Consider the following 14,210-nt stretch of genomic DNA (forward strand, 5'->3'; position numbering starts at 1 on the left):
GATACCATCTGCAAAGACCTTCTTCCTCTTCTGAATGCTACCTTAGAGTTTATTTTGTTCTTAGAACCCTTCTTTCCTGCAACATTCTTCTTTTTATTAACTAGAAGAAGAGGAGCCTTTTCTGGCTTGAAATGACTCTCAGCTATCTTTAACATGCTCAATAGCTCTGACGGGAGATATTCAGTTTATTCATATAGTAACTAATGACAAATTGAAAGAAAGCGCCAGAGAGTGATTACAGGATCAAGTCCTGACTGAGCTCATCATCCATGACAAATCTAATTGACCTAATCGAGTGATTAAGTCAATAATCTTTAAAACATGGGCTTGCACGAATGTGCCTTCACTCATTCTGGCATGGAACAATTGCTTCAATATCTTATATCAAATAATTCTACTTTACTCTCCATATAATCCTTTGAGATTGAGTAATATAGACTGAGGTTCTATATCTTCATGTTGCCTCTATAATTCATTGCTCATTGAGACTCACATAATACACTTGACAGTCAAGCTATCATCTTCCATATTCTAAATGTGGCTCTTTCTTCCTTTGTAGCATTCTTTCCAATCAGCTTTGGATTAGGAGTGTCGAGGATATAGAAGACTTTCTTCTATGTGAGGACTATCCTTAAATTTTTCAACCAATCCACATAATTGGGACTGATCAATTTATTGGAATCTAAACTTTCATGCAGTGACAGTGAAGATATCATTTAATATAGTATTAATCTATATATATAAAGAATAATGTATAAGCAAATCACCCATAATGACACTCACAATTAGATGAGAACTTATGCCTAATTATGTCTCTCACTATTTTATCGGATACCATAACCCTCTCCTATGGTAAATGAAAAATCCTAATCAAATTTCTTAGTAGGATTGAGATCCCAATTTCTCACCAAAAGCCTTGTGGTTGCACAACAAACCTTTGAGGAGTTCATAGGTAGGAAACTCTTTCCAATTACATTTCATGCAACTCCCAACAAACTTCTACCTCTAAAACATCTATAATCTTGTGGTTACACAACAAACTATAATATTTTAGTTAAGCCGGATATTTTTATTTTCATACAGTCATATTTGAATAATGCTGTCTTTATGGTTACACAATAAAGCAATACATCCAAACATGCCATAAGCATCTCTATGCACCAAGGCAGTATTATATCAATCCTCATAGCAAGTCTTGTGATTGCACAACAAACCTACTATAGTTCATGACATAATATTGGCTTAGCATGAAGGTAGGCTTCAATAGTAATCTCAACACTAAATATTTCAAATTCAAAATCAATCAATCAAATTGACCAAGTGGAAGGCTTCCTGTGCTTTCCCAACGGTCCTAATTAAATAACCACCTTTGATACTTTCGTAGATACCAATTGATCAATCAATCTCAAACTCGATCAGCTATTAGTTTCTACAACTATGACTTAACATAATTTTTTGAAGGGATTTATGGTCTCATGCACATCCTAATTTCAATGTTCATAACACTAAGCAAATATGATTCATCACAAAATAACAGGATCATTTCCTATTTTAACATCATGCTATTTATACATAAGTAGCATAACAACATATGATTGGATTCATCATAATAACATGATCATATACGAATCTTCAAACACCTGATTAAATATATGATCATAACATGATCTTTGATTGAGTCAATCAAGGATCATTGTGATACCACTATTGGATTACGATAGCTGATCATTATCATGGACAGTCAAAAATAAAAATCTAATTCAAACTATATGGATAGAATGAATCAGGATTGAATCCTCAAGGATCAAATGACTGAGTTGTATTCAATTAAAATAAATATGATGAAGGATTTAGATTTTAAGATTTTTAAGAGGAATAAAAGAAACAAGCTTGATAGAAATAAAATTGAAAAAAATCAAATAAAAAAAATACCTCAGATTTTCGAATTCATCCTTTAATCACAAATTAGTATTCTAATCAAAGCAATCCAAATCACTACAAACTACAAGTCATAGTGATAATAAAAAGATAAATTTAGGATCTTAACCCTCCATGTGGAGCACCAATTCCAGCCCACACATCCCCTCCTTCCATGCTAATACCTCATGCCTCCTCTTTTTATGTGCTCCCTTGTTCACGCAATAAGAGGGCCAATGCCCAAGGTGCTTTGAGGTGAAGAGGCAACAGTCTAATTATTGGATGCCCAAAGAAAGGAAGCCAAGAATTGTTCTTAGCCTAAGAGAGAGAAAATCAAGAAAGATTCATGATAAGAGAGAAGAAAGAAAAGATTGGTTGTGCTGAATTCTTTTAGAAAGGATTCAAGAAAAGCTTGAGGGAATCCCTGATTCGTTGCTATGTGGATCTATGTTGGAAGGTATACATTTGGGCATCTTATGGATATAAACTAAGAAATCTGAAAGCTATAATTTCTACCCTTTTCCCTCTGGATTGTGCTTAATACGTTTGATTGTAATCATCAACATGATTTTAGGTTCTGGAGTTTGGGTTAAAAGGTTTTTAATTATTGAATCCATCATGAAAATCTTAAAATTCTTGTGCCGCTGCAGATCCAAATCCCAATAATCTTTTTTTGTGTGGCTAGCCACTTTCCTCGATGGTTTGATTTGAAAGGACTGTATGGGAGCTTCTTGCCGACCTATCCAAATATGGCAACCGAAGTTAGGAGTGAAGGGAGCGTGGTTAGAAGACTCACCATACGTACTACTGTAAACGAGAACCAGTGGTGGGTGCCTAAGTCGATACCAACGTGAGGATCGATACCTTTTTCGGATCGATGTCCAATGTCTGAATGTCATTTTGATGATGTAAGCAATGGTCACTATATAGATTGGCAATCTAATGTGCCTGAAGATAAATTCAGCCACCGATGCTGGTGTCGGCAGCTCACGCATGGGCCGATGGCTTGTGAACAAAGATGCTAGTGAAAAATTGGAAACCCATATATGGGTCGACAGTCGATGTAAGGGTCGATGGCTAACACATGGGTCAGCCATGACCATATCTCGCTCGTGTCTTCGGATCAGATATCAGGATTCTACCCATAATAAGAACGAACATACAAACAAATGTGCAAGGCATTAATAACAACAAAATAACTTGTAGGTCTGACAACTAATCAAACTTAGCTGATGTCTCCCAGTATATAACAATTACGCAAGACATAAATAAACAACAAAATAAGAGTTTTCCAGGTCTGACCAAGTAATCAAACTCTGAGTACAGAATGTAGCTAGGCTCGCAAAATTAATCTCAATTACCAGATGTACAACCATGTTTTTTATCTGTAGCAACACGAGTCAGCTTTGCCATCTCCAGTCATTCTGCTGAACCTGTGAATCAACAAGCATTAAGAACCATTTTCCACCATCAAATGGATCCAACAGATGAAGGCAAAGAGAGGCAAGCTTGCCATGAACCAATACAATAGACTGCCATTCTGAAGTCTCACAATAAGTTTTGTCAACAGATAGAACAATCATCATGCACTTCAAAGAAGAAACTCACAACCAGATATTTTTTTGCAAAAAAAAAAAATAATCCTGATATTGGTTCCTACTAGAAATGAGAGTATATGATTGTCAAGACAGTTCTAACTGTATCTTAAATACTTGTACAGATACTAGATATAGGAATTACCACTTAACCCAAAAGGAAATTACCTTCCATTCTAAATTAGAACTTCATTTTCCAAAACAATGATGAATGGGAATCATCAACAGCATATCTCAAATGAGATGAAGCCTTATCCATCCCTCCATATGTAGCAATCCTGGTCCTCAACAGTGATAGTAGCTCCTTGTGCCGTGACTGTTTCTTCTTGAGCACACGAATATATGCAGACAATCCAAGCCATATAGTTTCTGTTTTCTTTAGTAGAAGAACTGGATGGATATTGAAGCAGAGCTTCATGTCATACATCCGCTTCTTGATGAACTTGTACATATAGCTGACAAATAGGTACCCAGATTATTAGCAAAACGAAAGTACGTTGAAATCCAAAACTGTGGCAAATAAATAATAGTTTCAACAATCAGTTTTATGGTACCAGCAGAACTATAAAACATAACTAGTGTTCAGCATATGAAATACACATGTTTAGCATGTTCCTTGTGATAAACACACTCCTTTCTTAGTTAACGTGTCATGGAAGAGCAAGAACCACCTGAGGCACATGAGGTCTAAAGCCCGATAATAGCAAAAAGACCAAATGGAGAAAGAAGGAAACTACTGCAAAACTAAGTTAGCTTATTGTGTTTGCTCGTGAAGGACGTGTTGAGTTAATGAGGTTTACTTTATGGAAGGTACTAAGATGGCCAGTACAATATTTTGAATAAGCATGGGAAATGTGTGATCAGTGGAGAAGAACATAAAGTTGAACACTTGGAGACTATGAAACCCACTTCTGTGCATTTGCATCATAATCGGTACCGATATATGATGGAAGTGAAACAGCAGATAGAAATTCCAATGAAAACATTGAGCATATGGTACTTTGAAAGTAAGAAATCAATGCATAAGGTTTCAAAGAATGCCTCTCTCTCTCCCTCTCTCACGTGCGCGCGCGCACACAAAATGCGCACACAAGATAGAATTTTAATTAGAATTGACAAAGTGATTCTAAGGTACTCTAAAACTTCCATATGTACAATCAAAAGAATAACAAATTCATATGCCTATTTAATACCAAAAAGACTCCTTAAGAAATTACATGAAAAGCATGCCCAATTAAAAAGGAATAAAAAAGGAAAAAGAACCATATGAAATTAAATATCAAGAAATCATGCAACTATTCTTGTTATCAAAACCATGACTGTGAGAACCTGAAATCGTCCATGAATTGGCCTAGGTCAGCTTGGGGCCTAGACTGCCGCCTTAAACATTCCCTGCCCCCTTTCTCTATCTCTTCCTTTCCACCTGAGTGGCCTTTCGTCACCATTCCATCACCATCTGGCAACCGCCTCACCAGTCTCCTCCCTTCTCTCTCTCTCTCTCTCTTCTCTTCTTATTCTTCATCGTCTTCTCCTCTTCATAGCTAAGAGACACCACCACTTATGCCACCACAAACCTCCCTCCTCTATTGCTCTCTCCCTCTTCCTTTGTATGAAAAAAGGAAAGGGTGGAAAGGGACAGCCTCTCCCCATCGCATCTCACTCGCTCCCTCCTTCCCTCCCTCGTCTCTCTCTATGGATGAAACTGATGGTAAGGGACCAAAGCCCTTCTCTCCACCATCCCTTACTCTCCCTCATTCCCTCTCTCTATTCTCTCACTCTTTCTCACTCACTCTTTCTATTTCCCTCACTTTCTTACTCTATCTGTAGAGGAAGGAAGCAGATATAACTAGGCCCTCTTTTTGGTTAGGGGGAAAACAACCACCTTAATCCCTTCATAATAGTATTGTTTTTAAGAATAAGCGTGAAAAAATTATGATTAAATATTTGGATTAATAATAGGCAATCCTGGATTTGGCTTATAGGAGCTTTAGCAATAAATAATTGTTAGGCTTTGTTTTGAGGCAACAAGTGTCCTTTGTTAAGACCTCTAGCTTCTTAGAACAAATCAAGAAAAATTAATTGAGGACTCAGAGGATTTAGAAATTATTCCTATCTTGATATATTTGTACTATGGGTTATTAGGTCTTGGAGGGACAATCCTGGAGTTGTTGGACTTGACTGCAGTCTACACACACATGATAAGTAAGATCAACATAGCCAAAAAAAATTTATTAAATCTTGTAAAGGAAAAAAATATACTATGCCAAATAAAGTGCAAACTATTGACAGTATAAATTTAAATGTATTAGGAAATCTTTTCAATTATATATAGATTCCATTCTTGAATTTACTACTTTTAAGTATCATGCAAATTATCCCAATCACGATCGATGCATATTAAATTATATCTTTTAAGTTAGATACATTGTTTATATATGTTGTTATCTGAATCTTTTTTGCCTTTATATAAATTGGAACAAGCCAAACATCATCCTATCATGGAAAATCTGACATCTTTGAAACTTGTGCATATATGTAATTATAGACTATTGTCGTTTTCACATAAAAATAAAATGATAAGATAACACCTTTGCAAAACCTTAAATTTTGCATAACTTTGAAATTGCTTTCTTCAAAGTACTCGAATACTTTTTCCAAAACCATTCATGTATGTTAAATATTTGATGCTCTGACATTCATGTATAATTATGGATTGTATAAACTAACTAAGCCATTTTTATAAATTGAAAAATAAGAGGACATGTTATTGGCAACAATAATTGGATTTTGTGTTTACTTTGAACTTTCAGTCTGGCTACATTTTGGACCCCATCAATGTGGGTTATATATTGGCATGTGATCATTCCAGGACTTGGTTACTTTAGACATACTTTGAAGAGGTTAAATCCGATACTTTAGACCTATTCCACAGGAGTTAAATGTGATATTTTAGGCTTTGCGATGAGGATAATGTGGTCGTAGTTGTATAGAATAATAACTTGATAAACTGTTCTGAAAAATGATCATAAAATGCTTACTGAAAACATTGACATAAGAAACTTCGGTTTTGGTTAATAGCTTGTAAGGTATTTTTTAAATCATATTTAAAATGCTAATTTGACAATTGATTTATATATAGCTCATTGAAATTTGATGTATAATTTTGATTGTTTGTTGAATAAGTTATTTTGTATCATGCATCCATAAAATGTTCAATGTTCATTTTGTTATACTTGCTTGATCTCTTTGTTTATGGTTATTGGTTGCTTACTAGGCTTTTAGCTCACTCTTCTTGTTTCTCTTTTTCAAATCCTGAGGTATAGGAGGGGGTAGGTAGAGGTTCCACAGTGAGCTTAGAATGAGGTCCTGGACTTGGTTAGGCAGTCCTAGCCTTTACAATTTTGTTTGGAACATTCATTGTTATGTTGGTTTTGTAGAACTAATTAGATGTCTTAAAAATTTTGTATATTAGTTATGTGGACTAAATTATAGTTTCAACTTGATGTATAACCATGGTTGTTTTGGGATTGGTGTGTAGCCAATCAAGTTTCCGAAAAATTAAGTTCTAAAATTAGTTATCTTGCTTGTTATTGGATTATTATCAATTTAGTTGTATTTATTTTGTTTGATAGGTTATATCGCCTTGCATGCTCGTGAAGCCCAATCCTACCATGTGTGCAACAAGTGTTGGGTTTCGGTGGGGCAGTGGAAGAATTGGTGTTTAAAATTTTTCATTCAAAACACCTAATGCACCGAAATCCAAGAACCCAAGAATCCTATAATAGCAATCAAAGTATGAATATACAAGAAGTATTAAGAAGCATACCTTTTAAATTATGATTTGATGAAGAATTATTTCCACTAGGAGCCCAAGTGTTCGCCCTCCAACGGTGATCCATATAGGAATCGATCCAAAGATAGTACTCCTCCTTCACCTTGCTTCAAGAGTTCTAGCTCCTAGAACCATGGTTTACCGTACCGACCCGAACCGGCTGGTACGACCCATATCGAACTGAACCAACAGGGAACCGGTTCAACTCAGACCTTTTTTCGATAAATTAGTCGAACCGTGCCGCACGAACTGAGGCATACTGACAGCGGCACATGGAGGGGTGTGGGGGGGCCGGGGGGGGGTCTATGCTCTATGGTGCACATGGGGGGGGGGTTTGTGCCTTTGTGGTGGGGTTGGGCTACCAATTATTGGTGGCCTGAGCCTCAGTTCATTCATTGAGACTTTGAGAAACACCCAAGGCCAAGAGGTGAGAGCGTCTGCTCTCAAACTTCGACGACAGGTGTGAACGAAGCCTTAAAAAAAAAAAGAAAAAATTCAAGAAAAATTCCACAACTCCTTTGACAAGAAAAATTCCACAAGTAAGATAATCCTTCATTCTGTCACTAAATATTTTATTTTTCATCTTTTTTTGGCCAATAATCACTAAAAAGTAAAAAGATAAGAAAAAATCATGCCAAAATTTATAATTTTGGTATGATTTCTTTATATGTAGATCATTAGACGATCTACATGATGACACTAAAATCATTAATTTTTGTTAATTATTTTTTAAAATATATATATTTTAAAAAATTATTAAAAAATTAAATTCAAAAAAATATAAAATTAAAAAATTATTAAACTGTCATATTTTGTTAAACTTGTAGAAATGAGTAAGAAAAAGAAGTCAAAGCATGACATTGGCTGGGAGCATGGTGAGATGCTCTCAGCTCGGCACCATTGGAGATGCAAATAGTGCAGCACAAAATTCAAGGGAGGAGAGATGACTATGTTGAAGATGTTGGAATTTCATCAAGGGGCATATATGTATGTTTCAAAATTTTTTTTTCTAAATAACGTAGCGACATAGAAAATTAAAACACTTTTTAATCTACATCATGCATGCATAAAATGTAGAACACTAGAATCTACTTCATATGCTGAAATTGAACACATGCTGAATTTTATACTGAAATTGAATATGTGATCGAATCACATATCTGTTTTGCAAATCCTTTCTTCAAATCTGGATCTGAAAGAGAATAGGTTCTCCCTTAACTGCGCAAGTGCCCGACTTCTATAGGTATCGACTCAGGATCAGTCTAGAACAGCCCTCTTTGGCGTTGATCTTTCTTCTCTAAAAAAAATCAGCCTGCGAATCTGAACGAAGCCTGAATCGCGATCAACTCTTTGATCCTTTCCTTAATCTTTTTCTTCTATACTTCTCTTGCTTTTCTTCCCTTGATTATGAAGCAATCAAAGACAGAAAAATCAGCAAGGGGATGCCTATACTCCTCTTGGGCATGGAGAAGTGGGAAGCCCAACACCTTGGGCGTTGGACTTCAAGGGAGAAAAGAGAGAGAAGAGAGAGGGGGCATGGGGAGCTTCTAAGGGAGACGTGGGCTGCTGGAATTCACTTGTTAGGAGTCTTATAGAAGGCCCCTTTAAATAGGCATAAGATTTGAATCCTATTCAAAATCAAACAACCACTTAATACATGTCCTACTTGTATTAGAAATCCTTATTCCTTTAATTATTTGACTCCCTTTAGGAGATCCTTCCCCTCCCGACAGCCGCTCACAATGGTCTAAGAGCGCCTCTAGCAAGTCTCTCTCTCTCTCTTTGACAATTAGGATTAGGGTTTCCCTTGGGCCTCCTTCCTCTCCCTCAGCCTCCCAACCTCTCTCTCCCTCTCGCTCCAAGGGTTAGGATTATGGTTTCCCTCAGCCCTCCCCCTCCCTCCCTCCCTCCCTCCCTTCTTTTCACCCTCTCCCCCTCCCTCTTCCTATTTTTGGTATAATCTAAAGCAGAACAGTACGAACCCATACCATACCAAACCTATCGTTGACCTCCACTACCGGTTTGACAATCTTCTTATAGATAACTCTTTGAAATCATATTTATAATATTGATTTAGAAAATGATTTACATACGATTGTAAGGAATTATATGTATAATTTTGATTATAGAAATACTATGTTTGTTAAAAAAGTTTTGTATTGTGCATCTATAAATTGTTCCAAGTTTATCTGTTATACTTGCTTGATTCCTTTGATTATGATCATTGGTTGGTTACTGGGCTTTTAGTTCCTCTACTTGTGTTTCCTTTTCAAAGCCCAAGGCATAGGGATTGACAGATAGAGGTAGGACAGTGAGCTTCAAATGAGGTCCCAGACTTAGTTGGGCCGACCTAGCATTATAGTTTCATTTAAATTCCTCCTTTGGTTTTGTAGAACTAATGGGACCTAAAAGTCCTTGAAGTGGTTGCATGGACTAAACTGTAGTTTTACCTCGATGTTTAAGTTGTAGTTGTTTAGTGAATACTGGAAATGGTTATCCTGCCTGTGTTATTGAACTATTGTTAGTTTGGTTGTATTTATTATGTTTGATAGGTTGCCACCTTGCATGCTTGTGGGGCCCAAACCTACATGTATGCAGCAAGGTGCAGCATCCCTCAGCATGTGCTTTTTGCCGGAGGCTTGACAATGACTGTCTTCTCTTTAAATTCATTTTGCAAAAGATACAGCCAACAATTGTTAGATCAGCTGGTTGGCACCCCTCTCTCCAAGGCTTGCCCTTGGGGCAGAGTACCAGGTTTAAACCCTAGAGGAGGCAGACGCACATTACCACCATGTTTATTAAAAAAAGAAAAAAAAAAACAGAAGAAATAAATAGTGAATAATAAGAAGCATATAATAACTGAGGTTGCATCATTTGCCTCTTTTTGCAATCACTCTCCTGAAAATCGCATAACATCATAGCCATGACACTAGCTAGGAATACTGATAAACAACAGAACTTGAGGAATCTCCATCTCCTGAGCACCATGTCACCTCAAAAAATTGTTATACCCTCAATGAATCTCACAGGCTCTGGTTTACAAAACCCATGAGGTATGTGCAAGTTAAAGGTGTGGTATCATTATGCATGCCTCTGTCCAAATGTTGGCTACATATTATGATCAAAACATCTAGTAGAGTTTGGATCATCTTCAATTCAGCACCGAACTGGACAGTTACAGTCTTGCAATCACAGCCATCCATGTACTAACAGCATGATTGCGTGGATCCCATATGGTACATGGTATAGTGCGCTGCATGCTCCAAGTGTGGCCCATGCAATTGACCATCATGCAACACAGATGGCTGTGACTGCAAGACTGACTTATCCAGTTCATCCACAAAGTGGAGAGGATCCTGATTCTTTATGGTGACTTCAATTATTTCCAGTTGTCCCACATTAAACATGCCAAGCAGCTTCTAAGGAAAAAAAATTAAATTGCACATTTCAAGATTGCTGACATTTTTTTTTTTTCAAGTTGTCTCTTGCATTGTGTTGATCATTTCATGTAGTGGAACAAATGAGATTAAATTGCTACAGGCGGTGATGAGATCTATACCTGAAAGACCACTCAATTATCTTGAGAAGGCAGCTTGCACTAGGATTGATTATGTCCGAAATGCTAACAACATAGCAGTGGAACTTCATTGCTCCAAGTAAGAAGGCCTGATAAGCATTCAATCTGACAATGGCAGGAGAATTGATGTTGGAGTCATACAGTATAGGATGGCACTTTATCCGCACATGATCACACAACTTGGCTTTCAGATGATGCATCGGTTTAGCACGTGCATTAACTGTAATAGTGGAGTTTATAGTAGTACCGAAATACCTATAACACAGTTTTCGAGATTGGTTAGTACTTAATCTGATAAATGAAACACATGAAATGTTTGAATTTTGAAATAAATTTGCATTAGGTTCAGGTGACCAGTTGAGTAACAGAATAGCATACACACATAAAAGGCAAAGATTTACCTTGTGTAATCTGCTTGAATTTCCAGAGAACAACAGTTGAGAAGCAAGCCACTCCAGGGAAGAAATGATATACCATCTTCACCAGTATACACCCTGTTTACCAGATGCTTGTTTTCTCCCAAATCAAAGTTCACCCCAAATTTGTTATTATTCATGTAGCAGTTGTATTCTCTGAACCCTCTTCTCAACCTGTAGAAAAAATTGCTTGCCTGCTCCTTCGAGGTAGATATAAAAATAATATCATCAGTGAACCTCAACAAAAGATTGTGGGGCAGTAAAGATGAATTCTCATTGTTTGCTCCAGGGACACCAACATTTGCTGCATGACCGTTACAGCACCAGCGCCACTTATCTATAATCATACCACACTCTTTGCCCAGGTCATCTGTACTAGATTGCCCTAAAAATGTTACACCATCTTTGACAGGTTTTATGCCATGAAATGCATTTTCATCAACCATAGAGTTAACATTCAATGGCCTGTGTGCCTTTTCAATATATGGAAAAATCACATTCCTTTCCATGTGACCATAGTAAAATGAACAAAGAAGGGAAGATAACAAACTTCCCTGAGATATGCCAACCTTTTGTAAATAAAAATTCTGACCAACTTGCAACACATTGCGCTTCAAATGTTCGCCGAGAAGACTACAAAGCTCCTTTTTCTTGATCCTTTTAAATATCCCCTAAAATTATTCAGCCAACAAAATATCTCAGATGTAATGAACTGCTTCATCCACAAAAGAAAAAGAGTAATTGAAATATTCAATACTTGTCATCAGTTGCACGCACATATTTCCAATAACCAATATATGGTGTATCAAGTAAAATTATAGATCTTTGGAAAATTGGTAAGACAATTAATAACAATCAATGAAAGCAAAGTCCAGTAAGAAGACAAGAGGACAAGCATGTACTCTTCGATATACACCTATCCTTATTTTTCGTTAACGGGACAATGACTCCAGTATAACGGATCGATCATATAGATATAATTGAATTAAAAGCATGAGAGAATTATTCACATGATCATGTACAATGATACTACAGATAATTTTTTATGATTTTGGACAATAAGGATAACTTCTTAAAATTTGAATACAAGTTTCTTTTGACATTACTTGCTTGAGAGTATAGTAAAACAAAATCAAAAGTCATGTATCCAAAAAATACCTGATCAATGAAAATGCTGTTGGATGATGATAACTGAATGGAAGGTTCAGAATTTGAGCAACTATTGTCATTGGTATAAAAATCACAAGATACTTGGTCATAAAGGGTCCTTATGGACTTCTTCTTGCAAACAACCCGTGCATGTTTTCTCAGTATGTACTCATCATCTTTTATAACATCTCTCATTATACGAATTAGCATATCCAGATCAATGGAGTCAAATGCCTTCAGTACATCAGCAACAACAATGAATACCCCAGGCATCCTTGTTGATCTATTTTTCACTTTACAAAGAAACTGATGTACTTTCCTGTAGACATCATTGTAATCAAACACAGAAGAGCCTATTAACTGTGGGTGTTCAAGCTTTATTATTTTCAGGATCATATGCAGTTCACGCAGAGCAGAATTCACAGACTTGTAATAAACAGGCTTACTCCTTCTAGCGCTCATCAGTTTGTGATTCATTCCTGGTTTTTCCTCCATTGCAGTATGTCTTAATGAAGCTCCATGATTAGGAAATCTTACCTTACATGGTGCTCTAAGGTTTGCTAAAGGCCGGACACTGATCGCTTTTGGAACATATCTAACCTTTGAAAAACCAAAAGATCTTCTCCTCATTATATGTTCGAAGCTTGCAGGATCAAGTAGACTGTAATTCTGGTCATTCAAGTGACTAGTGGATCTTTTGGTTAATATTCTCCACACTGGCTTTGGATAATAAAATACATCATTCTTTCTGGACTCTCTTTCTGTGACATAAAAGTTGGCAGAAATTATGGGTACCACCATATAAGAAAAGAACCAATAAATCCAACAAAGGAAGAAATTGTCGTGGAGTATCATTATATCACTGGGTTTTCCGACCTCTTTCTTTAAGATTTCACTATTACCAAATCTAAATTCAGTCTTCTTATTGCAGCAATGAGAGTCTCTAACTTTTGATAAAAATGGAAAGCATGAAGTTTTCAGTCCATGAATGCATTGTTTCAGTTGAAAGTTTTCAAATCTACGCAATCTGACAAACTTTGAAATATTTTTCCGTAAGGATCTCCAAGTAGAAGAATTTCCAAGCAGAAATGGAGGAACTATACTCCTTGCAACAGCCCACACAAAGGAAACCACTTCCTGATGTCTACAATAAGATTCAATTGGATCAAACTTTAGATCAAAAACTTTCAGCAAATTTTCAAGAGGCCACTCTCTCTGCTCAGAATTTTCATGATGCATATCACTTGATGGGCATTGCAACCTAGAATAGATCTTCTTGAACATCGTCCCCGATGAAAATGTTCCTTTTCCCACCTGCTTATGAAAGTTCAAGAAGAAATTTTCCAAATTAAATATTGATCTTTTCTGTTAGCAGCCAACCAGAAAACTGTAAATCACAGGTAAGATACTACCATGGAGGCAATAGAATAGTATATTATATAGCTCAATCAGATGAATAATCAACATGCCCAATAAAATTTTTCCATCACCAATTAAGTTCCTATAAGAAGAACAAGAACAGAAGATAATGATAGGCTAGTAATTCTTTTAATGTTCTAGAAGTTTGTGGGCAGCACACTGGTGGGCATGGCCACATGGGGCTGCCTGATGCTTAGGTGTTAGGCAAATGCCCAGAGGTCAAGACAGCCCAAGAACAATAAATCCATAAAAATATATTTAAAAGGAGAAATTAAAGAACATGGACACGATCATAAAATTGGAAA

At 36.5% G+C, this 14,210-nt stretch overlaps 1 protein-coding gene across 6 annotated transcripts in view; it reads right to left on the reverse strand.

The window, feature by feature from the left end:
• Positions 1 to 3,089: 3,089 nt before the first annotated feature.
• LOC105032643 (telomerase reverse transcriptase) overlaps positions 3,090 to 14,210 on the reverse strand; it is a 114,615-nt gene continuing 103,494 nt past the window's right edge. For 4 of the 6 annotated variants that reach the window (XM_073254601.1, XM_019846376.3, XM_010907139.3 and 1 more), the window contains 4 exons: positions 12,496 to 13,800; positions 11,323 to 12,008; positions 10,904 to 11,176; positions 3,406 to 3,967 (listed from right to left, as the gene is read on the reverse strand). In XM_073254601.1, the coding sequence (XP_073110702.1) occupies positions 3,694 to 3,967; positions 10,904 to 11,176; positions 11,323 to 12,008; positions 12,496 to 13,800 (2,538 nt within the window). In that variant the 3' untranslated portion in view covers positions 3,406 to 3,693. Of the gene's footprint in view, positions 3,351 to 3,405; positions 3,968 to 10,903; positions 11,177 to 11,322; positions 12,009 to 12,495; positions 13,801 to 14,210 lie in introns of those variants that run through there. The other 2 variants (XM_010907140.3, XM_073254603.1) reach the window with 2 other exon arrangements.

The sequence above is a fragment of the Elaeis guineensis genome, chromosome 1, assembly GCF_000442705.2.
Source record: "Elaeis guineensis isolate ETL-2024a chromosome 1, EG11, whole genome shotgun sequence".
NCBI classification, from domain to species: domain Eukaryota; kingdom Viridiplantae; phylum Streptophyta; class Magnoliopsida; order Arecales; family Arecaceae; genus Elaeis; species Elaeis guineensis.